At 37.2% G+C, this 27,757-nt stretch overlaps 1 protein-coding gene across 1 annotated transcript; it reads left to right on the forward strand.

Moving 5' to 3' along the window:
• On the forward strand, window positions 1-27,688 carry hbs1l (HBS1-like translational GTPase). Its single transcript, XM_016229927.1, has 18 exons — window positions 1-31; window positions 954-1,040; window positions 1,379-1,519; window positions 3,981-4,190; window positions 13,531-13,639; window positions 18,641-18,867; window positions 19,082-19,247; window positions 19,342-19,459; window positions 20,986-21,132; window positions 21,291-21,365; window positions 23,100-23,217; window positions 24,127-24,195; window positions 24,376-24,480; window positions 25,102-25,192; window positions 25,299-25,407; window positions 25,631-25,731; window positions 26,535-26,679; window positions 26,810-27,688. Exons 1-18 carry the CDS (start codon window positions 1-3, stop codon window positions 26,819-26,821), a joined length of 2,061 nt encoding a protein of 686 aa, XP_016085413.1. The 3' UTR covers window positions 26,822-27,688.
• The last annotated feature ends 69 nt before the right edge of the window (window positions 27,689-27,757 follow it).

A 27,757-nucleotide genomic window follows, 5' to 3' on the forward strand; every position in this document is an offset into this window, starting at 1 on the left:
ATGAATTACGGAAATGAATTACAGAACGCAGGTAATGATTCATATGTTAGCTGTTTAAGCTGGAGATGGCATGGGGGAAAAAACTGTTTTTATGCCTAGATGTTCTAGTGCACAGAGATCTGTAGCGTCTGCCTGAGGGGAGAAGTGCAAACAGGTTGTGTCCGGGGTGAGAGGGGTCTTTGATGATGTTTCATCAATCACTCCTGCAGAGTGCCAAAGTTGACCAATAAGAATGAACTATTCCGGAAAACGGCAATAAATTCCAACAACCGAAGAGTATTATTTTATTCATATGTTATTATAATATTATTATTAATATCATCATTACTATTGCAGTTAGTTATGAAATAGCATTAATAAAAAAGCATTGCTCATCTGTAAAGCCCTATGACATCACCGTAACTAACTGGATGATTCATCGCACTGTACCACTACCTCCAACCCTTTTGTCCCCCACTCAAACACATGTCTGAGGCTCTTGAAATGTGTTTAGAAACATCAAATGCACAAGGAGGATCACTTAATGTGAGTGCATCTGCGTGATGATGTTAAAGTGCACAGGTTTCCATTGCAGCATGTTTGTGACCTCAAAATGTTTGTGAGTCAGTCTTGAAACAGACACCATATACACTCTACAGACTTAATGATGTGTGAGACTGACCTGTGTTTAAGGCCTAATTAAAATTGTGTTATTAAAATGTTATTTCTATCCCTCCCATGTATCCTCACCATGATACCCAGCCAACAACACAACCTGTGGGTAACACATTTTAGAAAAATGCAGTGAATGAAACATCCCCACCACACTGATTCAGATCATCAGCTCATTAGTAGAGACTCCAAGACCTGAAATTGGTGTGTCAGGGAAAGGAGACATGCAAAATGTGCAGTGTTGGGGTGCCTCCAGGACCAGGGTTGGGAACCACTGCTTTAACTAACTAGGAATATAACAGAATTGTCTTCCTTGTTCATAGACTATGATGATGATGACATGTACGGGCAGTCAGTGGAGGATGACTACTGCATCTCTCCTGCCACTGGTTTGTGTTTAATATTTAATAAATGTATAATTATGTGGGCACAGTCATTTAGATAAGTCATAAATATTATAATGTAATTTATATTTTTAAATGGAAGATTGTTTAATTATCATCTGCATATAATTTTGTCCTTATTTGCTTGATTAAATTGATAGATTTGGTTTGAACCCAGTAATCTATTAATTTTACTGGCTGTGTATGTACTGACTGTGTGACCCATTGCAATTTGCGTATGTTTTTTTTTTAACACTTTAACATGTTTAATCATTAACTGTATAATAAGGATTAAGTTAACTTTTCTCTGTTATGATGTATGTGTGGATTCATGTTTTTCATAGCCGCACAGTTTATCTACTCGCGTCAAGACTCGAGGCAGGCTCGACATGTAGAGACCCTGGAAGAGGCAGAATATGAGGAGGAGGAAGAGGAGATGCCCACCTCTCCCACTGTTGCAAGCTCACTAGACCCACTACAGCAAGGTACACAATGACTTTATGGGTTAAGATGGTCACCTAGTCGTCTAGCTGGCTAGTAAGTTTATCTAGGTTTTATATATTTTTAATTAGGGATGCACCGATATGAAAATTTTGGCCGATACCGGAGCTTTAAAGGATATATAGAGAATATATAGAGAAGGGTTGCGAGATCTGCAGTTTTTCTCTACACCAAACATTATTTGAAGCCATTTTGACACTTTTAAATGCGACGTGACAGATCGCTGTTGCACCACAGTTCAAGCAGCAGCGCAGAGCGTGAGTCTCTTCCACTTTCCACTATAAGTTATAGCACAAAATAAACATGAATGAGCATCAGAAGGTATGTTGAAAGATACATTATAGCTTACCAAAATGTATCATGTCTTTTGTAATCACTCAATCAGTGTTTCAACTGCGGAAAGATGTCAATAAAACAGATTGTGAACAGTATGTCACTTAACGTGGCATTTATTTCAGCTAAGTTATCCACTGTTCATAATTCATTAGTTAGCTATAAAACAACACTGAAGAGGAGCTTTTTTACTTATAATTATATATGTGTTAGAATAAATCTGGCATGAAGACAGGTATTTATGAAGACTGTGCAAATGAGTTGTAAACAGACATTTCAATTTTTATTTGAGTGTAAATATATCTGAAAATAACTAGCAGTTGAATATAATAGCTCTGCTGCTAATTTTAACCTTTAGTATATGTGCCAAATGATAGGGTTCCCTGTGTAGTTAACAGCATCTGTTAGGAGAGATTTTATTTCCTTAAGAAAATCAAACTATTGTTATCAGCAGATATCATTTTGACTAATCTGCTATTGGTTTCGGCAGAGAAATTCAGTATCGGTGCATCTCTAATCAAGACAATTACATGCATATTTTCTGCTGTGTATAATGCTCCTGTTAGTATATGTAATTTAAAGTGAAAAGTGATGTGACGTAGCCAAGTATGGTAACCCATATTTGGAATTTGTGCTCTGCATTTAACCCATCCAAGTGAGCGCACACACACACACACCCGGAGAAGTTTGTTATTCTGCTTTTTTTGTTAGAACTATGGTTTTATATTTATTTATTTATTTTGTGGAATAAGATTAAATAGTTATTCAACTTATATATTTGGTTACTTTCTGTCAGTTTCCCTATTGAAGTGTTGCACTGTTGTGTATCTAATAAATGTGTTTGATCAGGGTCTGGTAGATTAAATCAGCCTAACCAGCTTCCTTAAAGGTGGGGTAAGCAATTTCTGGTAGCCAATGTTGACTTTTGAAATCACCAAAACAAACATGCCCCTACCCCAAAAGGGTCTCGCCCCTATTTTAATAGCTCCACCCCACACATACGTACGCAACCCAGGCAACGATTAGTTCTGTGAAACAAAGCAAAACCAGTGATACACCGTGTCTACACCGTACACGAGTGGTGCGGCACGACAAAATACTATGGAACTCATTATAATCAGTGATGTTGTCTACACCATAGATAGATATACATATCTATGGTCTACACTGAATGCAGTACGACACGACAAATCCCTGACAGAAAACTGCAAATTTCAAATGATTTTCAAAGGGTCGCTTTGTTGCATCCAGTGTACTAGACAGACTTTAGCTGTTGCGGCGCAGACACGGTGTTACTCACCTATCGAGAAGAAACAAAGCAACCTTGGCGTCCGATCGCAGGCCTTCCGCTCCTTGAGTTCTCTCCAGCGCTGGAAAGCTGATCCGATATTTACACGGGTCCTACTTCTTGCCTTATTGCCTTAAGCCTTCTTTTGTGCTTCAGACGTTTTCCTCTTTTGTTTTTTATCTGCCATCTCTATCTTTTTGTCGCTCGGCTAATGTCCGTCCTGTGCACTGAACGCCCTCTCCTCCACATCAAGAGTAGACACGCCCCTTACTGCTGATTGGCTACAAATTTGTTTTGCTAGTCGGCCCGAATCAGTTTTCTAAACAGTTTTTGAAAAATCGAACCCTTACCCCACCTTTAAGACAGGTTAATCAACTAGTTGTTCAGACAACCCAAAACCTTGCAGATTTTTTAAGCATATGTACACTACCATTTGGGGTCGGTACAGTTTTAAAATATTTTTTATGCTCACCAGGGCTGCATTTATTTGATAAAAATACAGTTAAAATAGTTAAATATTATTACAATTTAATATATTCTAATATGTAATTAGTGTCACATGATCCTCATCATTCTAATATGCTGATTTGCTGCTGAAGAAACATTTATTATCAATGTTGAAAACAATTGTTGTGCTTTTTGGTGGATTTTGATTAATAGAAAGTTTAAAAGAATAGCATCTTATCTTACTGATCCCAAAAACTTTTGAACGTTAGTGTAGTTTTGCACATTGCTAGATGGCTTTGTGTGCACATAAACAATATTCCATTGGGAATGTTTTTTATCAGTTGTCCTTATTTTCCTGTTTGTTTGTGTTTGGACAGGTCGGTTGTATTCTTGTTTGGATCAGATGAGAGCTGTGCTGGGAGATTCAATTCCAGAATCCACATTAACTCAGGCAGCTCTGAAATATGACTGTGACCCTCACAGAGCCCTTGATTTTATTCTAACTGAGGAGAACACCAATGCACACACCCCTCCAGCCAGAACCAACTCACAGCCCGAGCCTATCACCACAGCTGCACCACAGAAAGGTACACATACACACCCTTCCACCCAAAACCAATACACGTCACATCACCAAAAAAAAAAAAACCCTACACACCCTTATAGCCATTAGCTAGCCAGAATACTCTGTGTTACTTCCACTTAAAAATGTGCCCTATTGTGTATTTTAATCTAAAAGGAAAATGAAAACCATTTCACCACAGATAGAAAAAAAAAAAAAAAAAAACCAAGTTGGCATGAGGTCTCAGGGGAAAATGCTAAATTCCAGGTTTTTTCCAAAACTGGGGAGAACCTAAAATGTTTTTCATCCTTAGAGGCTATAAATAAATAAATATATATATATATATATATATATACATATAAATTATTTTAAAAGATACTATGACTAATAAGACTCATACAAATATTTACTATTATTATGTGTATAAATGAAGTATAATGTTAAAGAAGAACACCTTTCTTCTTTACCATATAATTATAAAATATAAAAATGTAAGATACTATTTTTTCTCAGTGCTTCAATTGATAATTTTTTTTATTTTTGAATCGTTGATGTCCTTAATTTAACAGTGTATAATGTATTGCCTTTTTCTTGCTTTCTCTGTGGTCTCGGCTAACCAATGAAATTCGATCACCTTCCTCATCCTCTCGGATGCACTCTTTGACTACGATTGGCCCTCGTAAGGTAAGGAGCCTTATTTCCTTTCTCACACAATAGTACATGCAAACGAGACAGCAATCAATCTTACAACCTCAGTGATCTGTTAGCCATGCTTGACCCAAACAAGTCCATACCTGCTGCTCTGAATCCTCCCCCTGGTCTGGGAAGTTTGGGAAAAGACCATTTAAAAGTGGTTTCGAGTCAGAATTTGGGTAGTGATGGTGGGCAGTCTACTTTAGGACAAAGTTCACTGGCCCAACTAATAGCTGAGCATGAACAGAAGTGTACAAATGTTCCTCCTCTAATTCCTTCCACTGGTCTCTCATTGGATAACACAGTTCCCCTCACTACCAGTCCTTTTGGTTATTTTTTTGGTCCTGCTGCCCCACTTTCTGCAGTGCTTTCTCAGGGTCCTAGTGTCCCACCCATTTCCGGTTTGTCTGTTGGCTCTGGTGCGACTCTCTCTTTTGGCACATCTGTCCCAGCTAGTCTGGGTGTGACATCTTCATCTCTCTTAACCTGCTCTCTCAGTAGTCTATCGCTGCAGGATTCCAAGCCGTCCGCCCCTCTTCCTGTCTCGTTAGGAAGTTTGAGCTCTGTCCTGCAAAGCAGTGGACCGTCGGGAGTACCTGGGCAAGAAAGGAGCTCTGGAAGCCTTTCATTGGCTGAGCTGATCCAGGAGCATCAGGACAACAGTCCCAAACTCTATGACAGTTTGCCAGGACTCCAAAACGCGCATAATTCACATACAACTTGTCCTCAAAACAATCAAAAGCTTATCCGAACATCTGATGCAAATGCTCCTCCTGGCTTTTCAGAGGCACCATCCCTGTCCGTCCTCATGTTCCAACACCAAGCATCACTTGGGCCGCAACTCCCAACATGCACTGCATCGCTTAAGAGTGAAAATGGGGCTAATCATCAAGCATCTAACAAATCTGCAGCAGCTGTACATAAGCCCCGCCCACTAAGCTTAAATCAGAGCGTTGATCTTAGTGCACTCATGTCCCAAACATCTCCCGATGGTCGCTCACCATCCATATTGAGTTTTTCCCACATCTCTGCTAGTCATAAAAAACGTGTGTTTGCTAAATCGTCGATTTTTGCATTAGCGATGTGTGTGCGTGGGAGAAACGAGAAGAGTCAGCGCAATAGAGTGGCTCATAATGCTTTCTTATACAGCAGACAGATGGGAAGAGTGAAAGAACGAGTGCATTGTCCAACTCTTCATCACATCAACCCGTTTTCTTTCGACGCACCCTCTCCGGATGACATAGTCAGAGCAAATCAGAGAAAAGCTTTTACTCGAGACTGACTTTTACTTTTTCTTTCTTTCTTTTTTGTACCTTTTTCATTGCATTTTTAACATCTCCCAAACATCAATCTGAACTCTCTGGGTGTTTTGCAGCTAAGGTTAATTTTATGTTTTACACGCCACAGCAACAGTTTTGGCCATAATCCATAGGAGCAAGGCTATTTCGAGAAGTTGTCAGACTGAATGGTGAATAGTAATGTATATAGAATAAACTGAACAGATTAGTGTTCGTTATTTTAGGAAAATATGAAATTTCAGATGTTAATCATAAGTCAGCACTCGGATGGTTTGTACATTTGAGCCCTGAAATTATTTGAAGCACTGAGACTGCTATTTTATATATAATACTGTATTATATATTTTGTATTATATATTTTATATATAATACAAAAGTATACAGCCCATATAATACTGTATACTTTTGTATTTTCAGATTTTTTTTAAATTTATTTACAGCTAACCATTACACTGAAAAGTTAAAAATGATTCTTATTGTTCTTGTCTGAAACATCACAACCTCAGATAGTAATTTAGTATTACGTTTAAAGTCTAAATTTTTCATTTGAATTTTTCATATTTTCAAACTTTAAAATGGTTAATTAAGCTAAATGTATATTTTTGTACTTGATTTTGAAGTGTTATTACATTTTGACAAATTATGCTTAAATTCTGGAGTACCTCTACATTAAAAAAAAAGTACATAGTAGGAGCATATACAGGGGAAAAAAACTGATTCTCTCTACAGCTGTTTTGCTGCCTTTTGAAATGAGGTGCAGTGCTGGTTTACCACAAACACAGAAAGAGGGTTTGGGGGACACCTGGAATTTTTCCTATTACGTGTTTGACAATCAGCACTGTAAAAGTGCATTTTAGTTACTATAAAAGTTCGATACACGTTTTCATATTTTTTTTCAATTCAGTTTTATTTGCTGCCTTTTTAAATTTGTTTTAAAGCACTAATGTACATATGTGACTGCTGTGGTCGTGACGTTTTGTATATATTCTGAAATAAAGATTTTCCTGTTTCATTTCTGAGATTGATGTTGAGGTGTTTGTGAATATGAGGGGATGGAGGGGAACATGATGTGTGTTTTGAGGCTGAGCTTGTTTTTTGTTTACCTTAAAGGGTGTTAGCTTGTGGTGTTTATCACTTACATGTGTCTGCTTGACTGCGTATGTGCGCGCATATGTACATATAAAACAGAGTCTTTGTGGCCACATAAAGGTGTTAACACGCCCAGAGCATATTAGAAGAGATTTGACAAAGGCTTTGCTTTCATTGTGGTAGACCGTCCACCATGGGAGATGATACACACATGCACGGATCTGAAGATGGTCTGAAAGCACACACACACTCCCCATGCACATTTAGATCGGCTTTATTTCCTCATTGCACACTGACCTGCTCTCCAAAACCAGTTTAATCCTGATAATCACTCAAAAGAGGGTGTTAATTGGGATTGTTGGTAAATTAGTTTTAGCTAAGCCTAAATAAACTGAAAGAATCAATTAAGAGATAAAAAGTTGAACATTTACTCACTGACAGTTCTTGTTTGGTTTAAATGTTCACGGAATTTCTTAATTTGAATGTACACACAATTACTAGTAGTGCTGCAGGTAGCAAGTATCACTATTACTGTAATTCATACTTAGACAAACTCCTAATCTTATAGATTCAGAAAATTCTAAAATTAAGTCATCATTTACTTCCATTCCTCTGCAGAACACAAAATAAACCATTTTGAAGTGTTCAACTTTTTTTGTCCATACAATGATACTCAGTGGGGTCCAAACATTGACTTTCATTTTATGAACAAAAATAAACACTGTGGCATTTTTCAGAGTATTTTATTTCGTGTCATACTGTTTTGGAACAACATGGGGGTGAGTAAATTACAATTTTCTTTTGTGTGAACCTTTAAATATTAAACTTTGATGTGTAACCTTTCCTGCACAATTTGGGTCACACATGAATGGTACCTCAGATCTTGCAGTTTGAGGAAAGGTGTGTTTTTACATTTCTAAAAAATCACACTTATGCATCTGGCAGACAAATTAAACTGGCGAAAATCCCCTAGACTTAAATGGAAGGAGGGACCTGTGCCATATCTAGAGACTAGAATATCTTGTTGATGGGCTCTTTTGACTTGGACCAGTAAGCAGTAACCTTATAACCTCTTTGAATATCCTTGGCAACTTACTTACGACTCCCTGGCAAACACCTGGAAAACTCTAGCACGACGATGGCGCTAGAGTTTTGCATGGGCAATGTCCACTGTTTTCTTCAGAACATGTAAAAATCCTGTTTTACTGTTAGGATGCTTTTGAGTGCACACACTTTTTATCTATGTTTCTCACGTGTTCTTGTTAACTCTCTGTTTGCCGAGCCAAGCGTGGGTGAAAGCCTGCGTTTGAAAAGCATGGTGCATCTCACCTTTCACACTTACTGTCTTTCACTCCGTTTTGCAAATTCTATCTCATTGCCTTCTGACCACCTCAAGTCATCTATCCCTTTTTTTCCCCTCTGTTTTCTCTGCCTTTCTTTGCCACCCACACAGGAAAGAGTGACTGGTTCACAGCTGGCCCTGCTACTGCTCTTTGACGTTTTCTCCCTTTTTTGCACTTTGTGGCTTTTGCAGAAATGGTGATATGTCATTGCGCCTGTGCTGCGAGACATGCAGCACTACATAGATTGGTCAGAGAGTGAGAACGAGAGAGCTTATTGACCCTATTTGAGAGTGTCATTAAATATCATTTGTAGCTAGTTTTCTCTGTCAGAATGTTTCTTGTTTTCTCACACTTTACTCTCCCCTGAATCGTGTCAGTAGAACTAGAGATGATTTTACGCTATTAGACCGGAGACCTGCACAGGCTTCATGTACATTAATCTATATACCCATTTAATTCAGCTAAAAGTAAGAATTAGAATTTGTGAATGCCAACATGTACTGTGACATACTGCAGCAGAGCATGATCCCCTCCCTTCGGAGACTGGGCCGCAGGGCAGTATTCCACCATGATGACCCCAAACACACCTCCAAGACGACCACTGCCTTGCTGAAGAAGCGAAGGGTAAAGGTGATGGATTGGCCAAGCATGTCTCCAGACCTAAACCCTATTGAGCATCTCAAGGTCTCTAACATTCACCAGGTCTGTGGACTCCAGTGGCAACCTGTGAAGCTCTGGTGAACTCCATGCCCAAGAGGGTTAAGGCAGTGCTGGAAAATAATGGTGGCCACACAAAATATTGACACTTTGGGCCCAATTTGGACATTTTCACTTAGGGGTGTACTCACTTTTGTGGCCAGCGGTTTAGATATTAATGGCTGTGTTGAGTTATTTTGAGGGGACAGCAGATTTACACTGTTATGCAAGCTGTACACTCACTACTTTACATTGTAGCAAAGTGTAATTTCTTCAGTGTTGTCACATGAAAAGATACAATAAAATATTTACAAAAATGTGAGGGGTGTACTCACTTCTGTGAGATACTGTAGTTAACTATGGTCGCAACTAAGGTTTGTTGAACTCTGTTGGCGGTAACGGAACTTGTGACCATAGTTGCTTTTGGGAAATGCACCCCAGATTAAGAAAACCTTAGCAACAACCTAGCCCTTTTAACTCTCATGAACACCCTTTGAAGTGTTTAGCAACTTGCTAACAACCCCAGTGTTATTTTAGTATTATTTATAAAACCGTTATTAATATTATAGTTTTTATTATTGTTAATTAGCTTTTAGTTTCAGTTTTCATTTTAATTTGAGCTTAATTTTATGTGCTTTTGGCATTTTTATTTTTTATTTCTATTAGCATTTTTTTTCTTCAGTTATAGTTTTAGTAATTCTAGTATTTCAACTTAAACTTATCAATTTAGTTGCCAAGTCAACATTTCTATTTTTTTAAGTTACATTTTTCATTAATATTTTTCATTAATTATTTGTAACTTTTTTTTTTTAATGGATGAAATTTATTTTTAAGTTTAAAATAACACTGAATTACTCAGATTCAAGAAATGTTAGAAACCACCTAGTTACTGTCCAGAACACCCTAGCTATTACTTAGCATTGTGCTAAAATTCACTCGCAATGCCTAGCTTCACCCTAGCATCATGGTAGTGCATTTTTTATGAGGCAATTGCTATTCACATTTTCTTTGGAAACTAAAAAGTTTTGCTAGATTGTTAGCAAAGATGGAGGTGTTGAAGAATGTCCCATTCGTGCAGACTTTTAGGCCTTTGTCAACCTTTGCCCTTCCCTGTTTATGAAAGAGATTAAATAAGAACAGTGTGTGATGCATCTGAGTGCGTCTGTCATGTTCATGTATTGTTTTCAGCAGGTGTGTACCAAATGGGCAAGGCTGTATGTGAGAAAATCTGTAATAGCGTGTGAGATGTCATTGTGAATTGAGGATATCTGAATGGCAGTAGTGAGGTGAGTGTGTGGGGGTTCCCCATAGTTATGGGACAGCAGTGCTACACTCAACCCAATAAAATAACTGATATGGAAAAGAAGGGGATGAAAGATAAGCTGGAGAGAAGATTATGTAGGTTGTAAGTGTTTTGGAAAGAAGACAGTTCCTCCTTGGGTTTTTGCATGGGTTAATTGTCCTGTTTCTTTCCAGTACTTGTTACACTAGTGCCCCCTACTGAAACAAAAATATGTCCAACACATTTGATTTGACTTTCCAGACCTCTTTAGTTAGACAGTGTGATATAATGGAATACAACTGTTTTGTACTCTTTTTGATTTTGTACTTTTGTTTATTTAGATTTTATTATTATTATTATAGTTTGTTTTTCTTTTCTTTTTTCTTTTTTTCTTGTGTTTTGTTACTGTGATTCTACCATGGTTGTTCAAATGTATTTGGTTTATTATTTTATGGTTGTATTTTATTTATGTATTTGCTGTTGTAACTGCAATTTATGGTGTGTTGGAGCTCTTTGTCAGAATTGAGTTTAATTTGGCAGCACTGAGCATTCTGGCGGCTATGTGTGCAGAGATATGTTGTGTGGGTGTGGTTTGTGTGTAAAGTGTTGCTGAGTGTGTGAATGTGTGTGTTCAGATGAGAGATATTTTGTGGGTGTGGCTGAGTGTGTGTGTGTGCACGAGAGAGCAGGTGAACTGATATCTACATTCCCCAGCACTTCCTGTCCCTGTAACAGGTGTGTGTGTGTGTGTGTGTGCGCGTAAAGTCCATTCCAGTGTGGCCATTTAAACTCTAAAACTTCTGGTGATTTGTATGGTGGTTATTTTTTATATAGTTATTAACGTTAGGCTATATAACAATGCAAAAACATGTACTTTCTCACGTTATGATACCTTAAAAATGATTAAGATCAATGTTTTTTTCCTCCAAGGTGAGTCAGACATCTCGCAAATTCTCCCAAAATTCAAAGTTGTTTTTTCTCTGTTGCGTTTTTCCATCAAAACTTTTGATTTTATTTTTTAAATTTAAATTTATTTATTTATTCATAAATGTTTTAAAGATCTCCCTAACCTACTCATCTTCTCATCATTTTTGTTCTTGGGGGTTAGAGGTGGCATTATTTTAGCACATTAACCCTCTGTGTGCTGGAAGTGCACAGTCAGTGTGGGAGTACGAGTGACGTGCCGGAGTTAACCCTTTGCTGAGTGTGTGAATGTGTGTGTTCAGATGAGAGATATTTTGTGGGTGTGGCTGAGTGTGTGTGTGTGCACGAGAGAGCAGGTGAACTGATATCTACATTCCCCAGCACTTCCTGTCCCTGTAACAGGTGTGTGTGTGTGTGTGCGCGTAAAGTCCATTCCAGTGTGGCCATTTAAACTCTAAAACTTCTGGTGATTTGTATGGTGGTTATTTTTTATATAGTTATTAACGTTAGGCTATATAACAATGCAAAAACATGTACTTTCTCACGTTATGATACCTTAAAAATGATTAAGATCAATGTTTTTTTCCTCCAAGGTGAGTCAGACATCTCGCAAATTCTCCCAAAATTCAAAGTTGTTTTTTCTCTGTTGCGTTTTTCCATCAAAACTTTTGATTTTATTTTTTAAATTTAAATTTATTTATTTATTCATAAATGTTTTAAAGATCTCCCTAACCTACTCATCTTCTCATCATTTTTGTTCTTGGGGGTTAGAGGTGGCATTATTTTAGCACATTAACCCTCTGTGTGCTGGAAGTGCACAGTCAGTGTGGGAGTACGAGTGACGTGCCGGAGTTAACCCTTTCCTGGCCAGAGCGTTCGCTGCTCAGTGAGAGATGACTGGCTGTGGCCGTTGCCACTGAAACGGCTCTACTGCTATGACGAGACACCGAGCACTCGCTGTAGCCATTTACCTTACAGGGACAGAAAAAATACTCATCCTCGTTTTCGTTCGTCCCTTCCCCCTCTCTGGGTCTACAGCAGAGCCTGTTTTGGTGCAGCGTGGAGGGGTTGACTCATGAATTTCAGTAAGATAGTGAGAAAACAAGGCTCAGTGCATGTCGAGTGCACTGACACACACATCTGCTCATCTGAAAATGAGTAACCCTTTATACTGTACCAAACAAGAAACTTGCCTTCATAAAATGTACACTGTCATACATTTTCTGAAAGTAGTATAGTGCAAAAGGCTTGCTTTTGTACTGAAAAAGTCTTTGTTTAAAGGAATAGTTCACCCAAAAATGAAAATTGACTGAAAATGTACTCACTTCATTGAAACAGATTTGGAGAAAATTGCATAACATTACATTATTTGCTCACCAGTGGATCCTCTGCAGTGAATGGGTGCCGTCAGAATGTGAGTCCAAACAGCTGATACAAACATCAATGAAATTCTTGTGACGTGAAAAGCTTTGTGTTTGTAGGAAACAAATCCAGCATTTTAACTTTAAATCGTCGCTTCTGGCCAAAATATAATCCATAATAATGCTTTCTCCAGTGAAAAAGTGCATCTCTTGTTATCCTCTCACATCAAAATCTGCCGACATATTTGTTTATAAACAATCTGGATTGTTTTAGTAAACGGTGGATCATCTGTGCTTATTTCTCTCTTGATTCAGACAAGGCAACTTTTTTTTACAGGATAAAGCAATATTATGTATAGAGGACTCTTTATGAATTTGTTTATTAAAAATACAGCTTTACGTCTCACAAGATGTTAATTGATGGACTGGAGTCGTGTGGATTACTTGTGGCTTTGACGGCAGAGGATTTATTGGTGAGCAAGAAATGTAATGCTAAATTTCTCCACATCTGTTCCGATGAAAAAACAAACTCATCTATATCTTGGATGGCCTGAGAGTGAATAAATTTTCTTTAGGGTGAACTATTCCTTTGAAATATTAAAGTAAAATATCAGTAATATAAATATTATTATTTTTTAAATCAAAATCTAGTGTATGTATGCTGTTTTCTACATTCTAGCTAAAGCACGGGAGGCTCCAGAGAGTCGTGTTGAAGCAGAGGTTGTCCCAAAGGTTGCCCGCATGACTGTGTCAGGCAAGAAGCAGACCATGGGCTTTGATGTGCGAAGGTAAGCCAATTGAGGTAACGTGGAAGTGGTTTAAAGATCTGCCCTTTTAACCCAAATATCGTAGCTTCAAACCTTATAAGGGGGCTCTCCATCTTTCACTCTTGAACAAAGCGTTTAACCACAGCTCACTCCACAGGGACTGTCCCTGTAATAAGTGCACTGTATCACCGTGTCCTATTTAGACAAGAGATGCCACGTTTTCAGTGATTTGTCAGTCTAGACTGAACACTAGTGAAATGCTCAGTCACTCACAAGATATTTCATAGTATGTGATGTAGTTTTAGCTCAATATACAGTTATAATTAACAGGGTTTTGAATCAGATTTTATGATCGGTAGGGCAGTGTTATTTTAGTATTATTTATTGTTTATTTAGTATTATATGTGCTTTTGTATTTTGTCTTAGTTAAGTATTTCTATTAGATTTATTTTTACTTAAGTTTGACTAATTTTAGTACTTAAACTAAAACTTAATTTATTTGAGCAAAAGTTCTAATTTTAATTTAATCTGTAATCTTTAATTACATTAAAAAAAAAAATTTTTTTCAGCGTGATGCCAGAGTAATGGAAAAAGTATAGGTCGCTCTGGATAAAATTGTCAGATAAATTACTAATTAGATGGTTGCCTTGAGTCTTGATGTAGTGGAAATGAGATTTGCATCCTTTGTTAACATGCTTTTTTGAAATCTATGGAAAAAATGACCTTCGTGTTGGTTATCTGCTATCCACAGAATACCAAATATCTGTCCTTAGAATACAGAATTCATTCTCCAAACCAGGCCAAGTGTGTCTACCTGCATTGCATTCTGGCATAGCAGAAAACCACAGAGATGGCTGGTGCATATAGATTAATCTCACACACAAACAAACCCACAGCCCATCACTCTCACTCCTTCAGCCACAGACCACACCCATCAAGCTCAGTAGAAAGGGTGTAGGGGTATCTGCAGGTGGATCAGCCAGTGTACTTTATTTAATTGGTTTAGTTTGTTCTTAACAGTTTGTTTAAATGGCTGTTAGAGGACTCATGCTAAAGTTTCCACAGTCTTTCCATTTCAGAAGAAATTTGTAGGTTTTTACTAACAAAATGTTGAATTTTAAAAAGTTGAAAATGTAGATTGTTCAGTACACAAAACATATATTAGCTTTCAGAAAGTTTGGGGTCAGTAAGATTTATTTTTTTGGTATGAAAGAAATTAATACTTTTGATGCATTAAATGAATCAAACGTGACATTTATAATGTTACAAAATATTTACATCTGTTTTTTTTTTGTAAGCTTTCCATTCATCAAAGAATCCTGAAAACTTATTATGGTATCCTCAAAAATATTAATAACAAAATAATAATAGAAAATGTTACATGAACACCAAATCAGCATATAAGAATGATTCAGAAGTATCATGTAACACTGAAGACTGGAGTAATGGCTACATTTGAAAATATTTCACAATGTTACTGTATTTTAATGAAATAAATGCAGCCTTGGTGAGCAAAGCTTTTTGCAACGTTACTGACCCCCAAAAATACAAAAACATGTTTTTTTTTTTTAATTAGACCTAGGACTGTAAAACAGTACGACGTAATGATTGTATGTTCATCACAGCCTTGTTTTTGTTCATGTCAATTTAACTGACTTTGACTTTAAGAACAAGAATAATACACAGCAAGCCATGTTAAAAATTCTGAGGTGACATTTGATTTTGTGTGTCTTTATAGTGTGGAAGAAAACGGCATTGTTGCCCCATCAGTTCGCAGAGGGCCGAGTCCAGAGATCACTGCTGCACCTACCACAGAGACCCCATCCAAACCATCGGCTGTGAATGAAGACTCTACTGCCCCAACCCCGACTCGACCAACTGGAAAGAGCAAACAGCAGCTCAACATCCATGCTGAACTGGAGAAGAGACAAGGAGGAAAACCGTTACTCAACCTGGTGGTCATAGGCATGATATTCTCTCTATCACTATCCATCCCGCCATATTATCATCCACTTTATATTTTGGTGTTTTATTCTTTTGATTAATCCAATTACCTGGTGAAAAAGGAATACAAGTCCATAAAGTCTTCCCCTGAAGTATTTGGATGCCTAATGTCTCTGTTAGATAACAAAACCAGTATATATGCAGAGAATGTGAAACTTGAACTTTGTTTTTGTGCGTGTGTGTGTGTGTAGGTCATGTAGATGCTGGTAAGAGCACTCTCATGGGTCATCTGTTATATCTGCTGGGGAATGTTAATAAGAGAACCATGCATAAATATGAGCAGGAGTCCAAGAAAGCTGGCAAGGCCTCATTTGCTTATGCATGGGTACTGGACGAGACAGGAGAGGAGAGAGACAGGTAAGTTTAATAAAAATACATTCAGGTATCATTTCTGTTTGGTTAAAGTGACCAAAACAAGATTTATTTGTTTATCACCTGTTTATTTTCATAGAGGAGTGACCATGGATGTGGGCATGACAAAGTTTGAGACTGACTCGAAAGTTATTACTCTGATGGACGCACCAGGACACAAAGACTTCATTCCGAACATGATCACAGGGGCGGCCCAGGTACTTCCACTTAGTATAGTCCACCCAAAAATGAAGATTTTCTCATGTTGTCTTAAATCTTCCCCACAACACTGAAGAATTTGTTTCAAGCATTTGCAATGAGCAGCAACTAAAGATATAATTCTTCAAAAAAGATGCAAAAGCACCATAAAAGTGGTTCATACAACTTGTGCACTATATTCCCAATCTTATAAAGCCATATAATTCCTTTGTGTCTGAATTGGACATAAATTTCAAACTAAAAAAGTGGTTCACTAAAAATCTTGACATCTGCCCTACTGTAACTCATTGGTGTATTCATGAGAGAAGTGCTGTAGCATTGTCTGATTCATGAATGAATCATTCTGTTGTGTTGGATCTTTAGTGAAGCAGTTGATATGGGTAAAACATGGTCTGAATAAATCATTGACAAATCGGACTGATTCAAGTTCAGCTTACTGACTCAATGGTCTGGCCACAGTGGTTAACAGTTCACTACAGGGGGAAATTACCATTGAATAGTGATGTAATTTGGTCTGTTTCGCACAAAATGCTTTTGTATGACTTAAGACACAAGTCATATGAACCACTTTTATGGTGCTTTCATGGTGTGTTTTTTTAAATTTGAAAGCTTCAGTCTTTTGTAATTACAAACAGGGGACTTTATTCAGAATTTCTCCACATAAGAAAGTCTTACACATTTAGAGTGACAGGAAAGTGAGTAAATGACCTCATTTTAATTTCTGGTTGAACTAATCTTTTAATAAAGTCCTGTTTTTCGTTTGCCTAATTACTTTTTGCGTGCACACGAGTTGATGAGAGGACAACTGATGTCTTTGCATAATTTCTTGTGCACAGTAAAGTCTCAATGAAACTCGTTCTTTGTGGATTTGGGTGCCACCACCACTAGTACTCTGTATATGAGTGTGTGTTTGGGTTTGGCTGATACCTCTAAATGCATTGAATGAAATTAGTCACATTGTGCAGACCGGATTTACTCATTTCCTCCTGTCAGTCTGTTGAGAAAGGGTTTTTGGGGGCAAGTGGGTGGGTGTGTGTGTATTGGGTCTAGACTACTACTGTATGATGTCGGAAGTTGAAATTGACATGACAAAGCAATACTGATTTGAGAATCTGTAATATATATGTGTGTATATATATATATATATACACACATATATACAGTGGGTACGGAAAGTATTCAGACCCCCTTAAATTTTTCACTCTTTGTTATATTGCAGCCATTTGCTAAAATCATTTAAGTTAATTTTTTTCCTCATTAATGTACACACAGCACCCCATATTGACAGAAAAACACAGAATTGTTGACATTTTTGCAAATTTATTAAAAAAGAAAAACTTAAATATCACATGGTCCCAAGTATTCAGACCCTTTGCTCAGTATTTAGTAGAAGCACCCTTTTGATCTAATACAGCCATGAGTCTTTTTGGGAAAGATGCAACAAGTTTTTCACACCTGGATTTGGGGATCCTCTGCCATTCCTCCTTGCAGATCCTCTCCAGTTCTGTCAGGTTGGATGGTAAACATTGGTGGACAGCCATTTTTAGGTCTCTCCAGAGATGCTCAATTGAGTTTAAGTCAGGGCTCTGGCTGGGCCATTCAAGAACAGTCACAGAGTTGTTGTGAAGCCACTCCTTCATTATTTTAGCTGTGTGCTTAGGGTCATTGGGCCTCATTTATCAATCTAACGTAGAAACGAGCGCAGATCTGTGCGCACAAATCAACTTACGACAGAGTTCACGTGTGATTTATGAAACATTCGTATGCTGCCGATCTCATCGTACGAATGATCGTATGTTGATAAATGTGGCGCCAGAAAACAATCATCATTTGAATATCACGCCCCTAAAATAATTGTGTAATTTATAATTACATTGTACCAAGGACACCTTAAAATAAAGTTTAACCCAAAATATTTCTGTCAAATACAGTAAGTTGTGTTTTTTTTTTCTTCTACCACTATTCATCTAAGAGTCCTGAAAACATATCATGGTGTCCACAAAAATATTAATAATAAATTAATAAAATAATAGAAATGTTTCTTAAGCTCCAAATCCACATATAAGAATTACTTCTGAAGTAACATGTAACAGTGAAGACTGGAGTAATGGCTACTTTTTAAAAAATATATTGAAATAGAATTTTTTTTAAAAATTGTAATAATGTTTCGCAATATTACTGTATTTTAATGAAATAAATGCAGCCTTGGTGAGCAAAGCTTCTTGCAAATGCAATTTGACCCCCAAAAATAAAAAACACAGTTTTTGAAAAAAAGACCTAGGACCGTAACACAGTATGACATAATGGGTTGTATGTTTATCACAGCCTTGTTTTTGTTCATGGCAAATTAGCTAAATTAGGTTTTTATTGACCGTATGAACAAGAATAATACAAAACAAGCCATGTTAAAAATTCTGAGGTAACATTTGATTTTGTGTGTCTTTAAAGTGCGGAAGAAAACGGAGTTGTTGCCCCGTCAGTTCGCAGAGGGGCGAGTCCAGAGGTCACTGCTGCACCAACCACAGAGACCCCATCCAAACCATCGGCTGTGAATGAAGACTCTACTGCCCCAACCCCGACTCGACCAACTGGAAAGAGCAAACAGCAGCTCAACATCCGTGCTGAACTGGAGAAAAGACAAGGAGGAAAACCGCTACTCAACCTGGTGGTCATAGGCATGATATTCTCTCTCTCACTATTCATCCTGCCGCATTGTCATCCACTTAATATTTTGGTGATGCATTTGAATTAGTTTTATTCTTTTGATTAATCCAATTACCATAATGTCACCCCCTAAAGTATTTGGATGCGTAATGTCTCTGTTAGATAAAAAAAAACATTATATATGCAGTAAATGTGAAACCTGAACTTTTGTGTGTGTGTGTGTAGGTCATGTAGATGCTGGTAAGAGCACTCTCATGGGTCATCTGTTATATCTGCTGGGGAATGTTAATAAGAGAACCATGCATAAATATGAGCAGGAGTCCAAGAAAGCTGGCAAGGCCTCATTTGCTTATGCATGGGTACTGGACGAGACAGGAGAGGAGAGAGACAGGTAAGTTTAATAAAAATACATTCAGGTATCATTTCTGTTTGGTTAAAGTGACCAAAACAAGATTTATTTGTTTATCACCTGTTTATTTTCATAGAGGAGTGACCATGGATGTGGGCATGACAAAGTTTGAGACTGACTCGAAAGTTATTACTCTGATGGACGCACCAGGACACAAAGACTTCATTCCGAACATGATCACAGGGGCGGCCCAGGTACTTCCACTTAGTATAGTCCACCCAAAAATGAAGATTTTCTCATGTTGTCTTAAATCTTCCCCACAACACTGAAGAATTTGTTTCAAGCATTTGCAATGAGCAGCAACTAAAGATATAATTCTTCAAAAAAGATGCAAAAGCACCATAAAAGTGGTTCATACAACTTGTGCACTATATTCCCAATCTTATAAAGCCATATAATTCCTTTGTGTCTGAATTGGACATAAATTTCAAACTAAAAAAGTGGTTCACTAAAAATCTTGACATCTGCCCTACTGTAACTCATTGGTGTATTCATGAGAGAAGTGCTGTAGCATTGTCTGATTCATGAATGAATCATTCTGTTGTGTTGGATCTTTAGTGAAGCAGTTGATATGGGTAAAACATGGTCTGAATAAATCATTGACAAATCGGACTGATTCAAGTTCAGCTTACTGACTCAATGGTCTGGCCACAGTGGTTAACAGTTCACTACAGGGGGAAATTACCATTGAATAGTGATGTAATTTGGTCTGTTTCGCACAAAATGCTTTTGTATGACTTAAGACACAAGTCATATGAACCACTTTTATGGTGCTTTCATGGTGTGTTTTTTTAAATTTGAAAGCTTCAGTCTTTTGTAATTACAAACAGGGGACTTTATTCAGAATTTCTCCACATAAGAAAGTCTTACACATTTAGAGTGACAGGAAAGTGAGTAAATGACCTCATTTTAATTTCTGGTTGAACTAATCTTTTAATAAAGTCCTGTTTGCCTAATTACTTTTTGCGTGCACACGAGTTGATGAGAGGACAACTGATGTCTTTGCATAATTTCTTGTGCACAGTAAAGTCTCAATGAAACTCGTTCTTTGTGGATTTGGGTGCCACCACCACTAGTACTCTGTATATGAGTGTGTGTTTGGGTTTGGCTGATACCTCTAAATGCATTGAATGAAATTAGTCACATTGTGCAGACCGGATTTACTCATTTCCTCCTGTCAGTCTGTTGAGAAAGGGTTTTTGGGGGCAAGTGGGTGGGTGTGTGTGTATTGGGTCTAGACTACTACTGTATGATGTCGGAAGTTGAAATTGACATGACAAAGCAATACTGATTTGAGAATCTGTAATATATATGTGTATATATACAGTGGGGAAAAAAAGTATTTAGTCAGCCACCAATTGTGCAAGTTCTCCCACTTAAAAAGATGAGAGAGGCCTGTAATTTTCATCATAGGTATACCTCAACTATGAGAGACAAAATGAGAAAAAAAAATCCAGAAAATAACATTGTAGGATTTTTAAAGAATTTATTTGCAAATTATGGTGGAAAATTAGATATCAAATACAAATAAAAATGAGTAAATATTATACGTCACAATACTAAAGTAAAATGGTTTGTGAGCAGCATTTTGATGTTGACTTTACAGAAATACGCAGAAAAACTTTTAATACTTTAGTGTTTGGGTGCCTTGGCAGGTGTCATTAGTGGTGGATGCTGGTCTCAGACTGTCTGAGGTGGTGTGTGTGTTTGTGTTTTGCAGGCAGACGTGGCTGTGTTAGTCGTAGATGCCAGCCGTGGGGAGTTTGAGGCTGGGTTCGAGGCAGGGGGGCAGACCCGTGAACACGGCCTGCTTGTTCGGTCTCTCGGAGTCACACAGGTTGCCGTCGCTGTCAACAAGATGGACCAGGTGGGTAACCATGGTGACCACAACAGCTTACAGTAACCACTGCAGTGTCAATCATGATTTTATTTATGTCTGAGAACTCAGCTTCAATCCCTCTCCCACCACTCCTGCTCATCACATCGTGTGTGTGTGTGTGTGTGTGTGTGTGTGTTGGCTTGCAGGTCAACTGGCAGCAGGAGAGGTTCCAGGAAATCGTCTCTAAACTTGGTCACTTTCTGAAGCAGGCTGGTTTTAAGGTGATGTAGGCTGTGCACATGAAGGATGTTTCCCCTCTACATGTTTTCCTTTAGTAATTTTCCCCCCAATTTTTTTTTTTTACTTTCATTTAAGTGCATGATTTTTGTCTGTTAGTGCTTCTAGATAAAGTGAGGCTTTATCTGATTGATGACACATCCAAAAACTGCATTTATATGAAATATGTATTTATATTCATTTATATAAAATAGGTTTCACATACATCTGAGAGCTCATCCTCTATCCCTCCCCCACCACTCCTGCTCATCACATTGTGTGTGTGTGTGTGTGTGTGTGTGTGTGTTGGCTTGCAGGTCAACTGGCAGCAGGAGAGGTTCCAGGAAATCGTCTCTAAACTTGGTCACTTTCTGAAGCAGGCTGGTTTTAAGGTGATGTAGGCTGTGCACATGAAGGATGTTTCCCCTCTACATGTTTTCCTTTAGTAATTTTCCCCCAATTTTTTTTTTTTACTTTCATTTAAGTGCATGATTTTTGTCTGTTAGTGCTTCTAGATAAAGTGAGGCTTTATCTGATTGATGACACATCCAAAAACTGCATTTATATGAAATATGTATTTATATTCATTTATATAAAATAGGTTTCACATACATGTTTCTGATTGAATCTAACACAATATATTAGCTTACAGGCTGATTCTTGTCAGTCTTTTCTGGTTTTCCATACCCGTGTGTTGCAAATGCATATTAAAGAAACTGTTAACCTCTTCTCCCACAAAAATGTAATTTTTTCCATTGATGAACCCCTTATGACTTATTTGCTTTTGTGGAACATACATGAATATGTTTTGCAAAATGTGCAGTGTGCTGTTTTTATGAACTTGTGATATGATGTAGCTTTATGTGAGAATTAGATTGAAATTTAAGCTATTATTTGTTGAAAATCTTCAGGTATGTTCATAAAACATTTGACATCAAGCCTGTTTGCTGTGCATTTTGACATGCCATATTTTTTTGAATTAAGCAAAAATGAGGCTGTGGTGGAGGGGAACATTTTCACTTTTGCACAAGTCCATATGAATTATGAATGCTTTTTTATGTTAAAATACTTGCGAAAGGGCAGTTTGTATATTCTGCGTAATACAAAATATTTTTGTTTGAACGGAACCAATATATATGGATGGCTTTGGAGCAATATAAGGATGAGTAAAAAATGACAGAATTTTCAATTTTGTATAAACTACTTCAAAACCATACAAGAATAGATGAGAATTCTTACATTGTAATAATGAAATATGGGCTACGGAAGAGAAACTGACTGCAGGCCTCAGCTTTTTACTAGTTTCAACTTTGCTCAACTTGTTTCTAGTATGTCTAGTCTCTAAAATATTATGAGTACAATGTGCTATTTCTTGCCAACATGAGAGATTCTTATAATTTTTCAATGAAAATGCAGCTCTATATTACAACAACGGAGACTATTGTGCATATCTGTTTCTTTCGCCATTTTCTAGTATTTTAAATTTGACATTTTATAGATCTACATTAGATGTTTTTGCAGTTAACTGTATTGATATGTGTTGTGTACCTGTACAAGGTGTTATTGGATATATCCAGTATTTCTGTTTTGTGGCCAGTGAAAACCCGGGTGGTGAATGGTTTGGGAATGTAAAGCAACATTTCATGGTTGCTTTCAGCCTGTTGATTTGATCCATCAACAGCACATTCCACTATGGAAATGATCTGTGCCATGTGTTACAAACGTGCTTGTCTTTGCAGGATTCCGATGTGTTTTACATCCCTACCAGCGGACTATCCGGAGAGAATCTGACCACTAGGTGTAAAGTTGCAGATCTTACAGCCTGGTACACTGGGCCATGCCTACTGGAACAGATAGGTGTGTGAGTGTTTGTGTACACACATTTGTGTTTTCGGGTGGGAAAATCATTTAGTGCAAAATGAGGGCGAGTAGATAACGATCAAATGGTCTGTAGAAGGTGCGGCTGTGTCTAAATTGACCAAATTTAGACATGTGAAATGGTTATTTCTGCCCTAGTGTTTTTCTGCTTCAATAATTATGCAAATTAATTATCAAGTTTTTTTTTTTTTTTTTAAGTTGCATCAAAAAAAATCCACTAGGCTAAAAAATCTGATGTGGCACAATTAAATGTTTAAATGGGTGCTTCTGTGTTCATATACAGAGTTGTGTGTGTAAGAATGTAGAATCCCCTGCTGTGATGATTTTTGCAGAAGCTCCTGTGTCGTTATGCTGTGATCTGATTGGTGGCCGAGTTGTGAGAATCCTCAGCAGTTTTACTTTGACTCATCAAAATTTGATGAGGCAAACAGAAAACCTTTAGACTACTGCATCTTTCCTCATCTCTTTCTCTCTATCTGTCTGCAGATGCGTTTAAACCACCCCAGAGGTCAGTGGAGAAGCCATTCAGGCTTTGTGTCTCAGACGTTTTTCTGCTTCAATAATTATGCAAATTAATTATCAAGTTTTTTTTTTTTTAAGTTGCATCAAAAAAAATCCACTAGGCTAAAAAATCTGATGTGGCACAATTAAATGTTTAAATGGGTGCTTCTGTGTTCATGTACAGAATTGTGTGTGTAAGAATGTAGAATCCCCTGCTGTGATGATTTTTGCAGAAGCTCCTGTGTCGTTATGCTGTGATCTGATTGGTGGCCGAGTTGTGAGAATCCTCAGCAGTTTTACTTTGACTCATCAAAATTTGATGAGGCAAACAGAAAACCTTTAGACTACTGCATCTTTCCTCATCTCTTTCTCTCTATCTGTCTGCAGATGCGTTTAAACCACCCCAGAGGTCAGTGGAGAAGCCATTCAGGCTTTGTGTCTCAGACGTCTTCAAAGGTCAGCATGGGAACCAACATAAAAGCAAAATGCACAAATATCAAGGTTGATTCTGTCCATGTATTCCCTTGTTATTAAAAAAATGAAACCCAAAAATGAAACAAATCCTTTACTCTTTCATTATAGCCAGTTAAGAGACGTTTTACTTTATGATCATCTAAACAGCCTGACTGTTTTCAGATCAGGGCTCTGGGTTCTGTGTGACGGGGAAGATTGAGGCTGGCTTCATTCAGACAGGAGATAAAGTTCTGGCCATGCCTCCTAATGAGACCTGTACTGTTAAAGGTAAACACCGCTTTATCAGCTTCTAGAGATTTGAGGAGGATATGCATATGCCATATGCTTTAGGAGGATATGCAACATTGCCCCCTTCTGGTGTTGTCACGAAAGACCGTACACTACTGATCATAATTCGCTACTAATCTTTACAGTGCTTTAAACTTGTTTTAGTTCTTTTTTTTCCAGTTCTGTGGCTAAGAAATGGATGCTGCATATAGTAGGGATGCACAGTATTGGCACTGGTCAGAATAGTTGTTTATGTTTAATGTAGCAATAAAATGCAGAAAAATTATTTAATACATATAATGAATATTATGGGAATATACACTATTGTCAGTAAATTTAGTACTTTTTAATACTGCTTTGTCATCGCAGGAATAAATTACATTTTAAATAGTATTTTAAATTGTAATAAAATTTCACAATATTACTGTTTACTGTTTTTTAATCAAATAAATGCAGCCTAGATGAGTAAAAAAAAAATTATTTCAAAGATTTTACCAACCTCAAACTTTTGAATGGTAGTGTTTCACCTAGCCCTAATTGGCATAAATTATGGCAATTATTTTTATTTCATTTTTTTATTTTTATTGATGCATCCTTAAAATGCAATCTGTCTGTCTCTAGGCATCACTCTTCATGATGAAGCTTTAGACTGGGCAGCTGCTGGTGATCATGTCAGTCTAACTGTAACTGGCATGGACATCATCAAAATAAAGTGAGTGTGCAAAGTGTGTGTGTTACCTGTGTTAAAAACTCTGGGCACTGTTGATTCTGTATGATCATGTGTTAGGTTTTCTCGTCACACTATCTTCTCTTTCTAGTGTTGGGTGTATATTCTGTGAGCCTAAAGAGCCCATCAGAGCCTGTACACGATTCCGAGCAAGAATTCTACTCTTTAATATAGAAGTTCCCATCACGCAAGGCTTCCCGGTGAGGAAATGCTCTGTTCAGACGCTCTCTCTCTCTCTCTCTCTCTCTCTCTCTCTCTCTCTGTATATGTATATGTATATGTATATGTATATGTATATGTATATGTATATGTATATGTATATATGTATATATATGTATATGTATATGTATATGTATGTATGTATATGAGGGATGTGCAAGTGCATTTGTTAACATTTGCACGTGTTTTGTGTTTGTTTGTCAGGTACTGTTACATTATCAGACCGTAAGCGAACCAGCCACTATTAGGAAGTTAGTCAGTGTATTACACAAGAGCAGTGGAGAAGTTCTCAAGAAGAAACCAAAGTAAGTAGATTAATGATATAGAATCAAATTTGTTCATTTATTTATTCAACCTCCTGTTGTTCCAAACCTATATGACTTTCATTCTTTAGTGAAACGGTGAACTGTGAAAAGTGAACAGCGACTGTCATATTCTTAAAAAAAAAAAAAAGTCATGTTCTAAACAACCCCGTATCACAGATTTTTTTTTATGATGAACATTTGGTATTGTTGTATGATGAGCATAAATGTAAGAGATTATTTGCTCAATCTCTTCTCCTTTGCAGTAGCTCTCAAATCTCATTTGCGCTTCTGCATTAGTTAACTAAAAATAAAACTATGGAAAATAAATGTTGGTGATATAAATAAAGCTGAGGTGAAACAAAATGTAAATATTAGATTCAGTTAATTGAATTTAAAAACTTAAACGAAGATTTGAGATGTTTCCTTAGAAACTAACTGAAAAGCTTAAGTTGGACTAAAATTAACTAAAGCTAAAATAAAAATGAATTGAAGCTAAATAGAAATGTTTAAAAAACAAATCCTGTGAAAATAATAAGCACATAACAAAGTCACTATAACGTCAACTAAAATGAAATAAAAAACGGAAAAAACCCAAATGAAATATTAATAAATACTATAATAGTATTTATAAATATTTCAGTATTAATAAATACAAATAAAGCGCGTCCCATATTCCAAGTTTACCATTGACACGTTCTGATATCATCTTTGGGTGAACTGTTTCTTTAACAATGATTCAGAGTAATGTTTTTACTGGAGAGTCATTGTCAGCTTGATGTTGATGGTGTATAAATGTTGTGCAGGTGTTTGAGTAAAGGACAGAACGCTGTGGTGGAGATTCAAACACAGAGGCCTGTGGCTCTGGAGCTCTATAAGGACTATAAAGAACTGGGGCGCTTCATGCTGAGATATGTGGGCTCCACCATTGCTGCTGGAGTTGTCACAGAGGTAAAAGGCAGTACATATCCGCCTTTTCTCACTAAACACATTGCCATTTTGTATTCATCAGCATTTTTTTTGATATTGCATTATGAGAATGTGATGCTTGTTAATACTGCTAATGTTTATACTGTTCTAGATCAAAGAGTAAGAACCAGTTGGAACTGGATCCTCCAGAAAAAACTGGGCGAAACCTCTGGACAGAAGTGCAATTCCCCCTCAGAGCTACAGTAACACAAACACACACACACAGATGCCCACCAGGCAACATCTAGCCACAGTTCATTTCACATTTCACCTGGCTAAAGGGCCTAGAATGAGCATGAATGTTTGTGTGTGTGTGTGAGAGAGACTGCATTTTGTCCTGCTCCTCAACTTGCAGTATACAATTTGATCTGTGTAGTAATTCATCCAAAATTTCGACTCCAACCCTCCTAAACACACAAACACACCCTCCTCACAACAAACTGAACACATTTTATTTTATCATTTGATATTTTATTTAGATTATTGTAAATCGCATCATTTTTGACTGTATTATGGCAGCACATAATGAATATTTAGTCTTGGTTCAGATGGAAGGTTTTTAAGGTTACTTAATCTGATTAGTTAAGGATGTGTACATTTGTAAAAGGGAAAATAGAATAAACAACACAGCTGGCTGATCTCATCTCCTCCATCAGTTTCTCATGCAAGCGGGACAGTGTGAATGAAACCTGCCCTTCCATTGCTGCTACTCTGTCTTGACCATTAATGAGAAAACAGAAGGATTGAGAACTAGTGGACATGCTGGATATGCTGTGGATGTGGGAGAAACTCATCCACGGGTCTGTAATCTAACAGTAATCACTTTAAGGACCTAACGGACATGACTCTTACTCGTCTGTTTTTGACTTGATTATTAAGGGGTTTTAATTTAAAGAATATTTTGTTTGGGTTTCTCGAAACTGAAGTTGTTCATTTGGGGGAAAGCTGCTTCATCAGAAAAATAAAGAAAAATATGGATCACTGTGGAAAACACGAGTCTGTGTATTGCTTTGCCAGTAAACATAGTATTTCTTCATTTTTACATTTATGTTGCCATTTT

The sequence above is a fragment of the Sinocyclocheilus grahami genome, unplaced genomic scaffold, assembly GCF_001515645.1.
Source record: "Sinocyclocheilus grahami isolate Dianchi unplaced genomic scaffold, SAMN03320097.WGS_v1.1 scaffold361.1, whole genome shotgun sequence".
Lineage (NCBI taxonomy): Eukaryota > Metazoa > Chordata > Actinopteri > Cypriniformes > Cyprinidae > Sinocyclocheilus > Sinocyclocheilus grahami.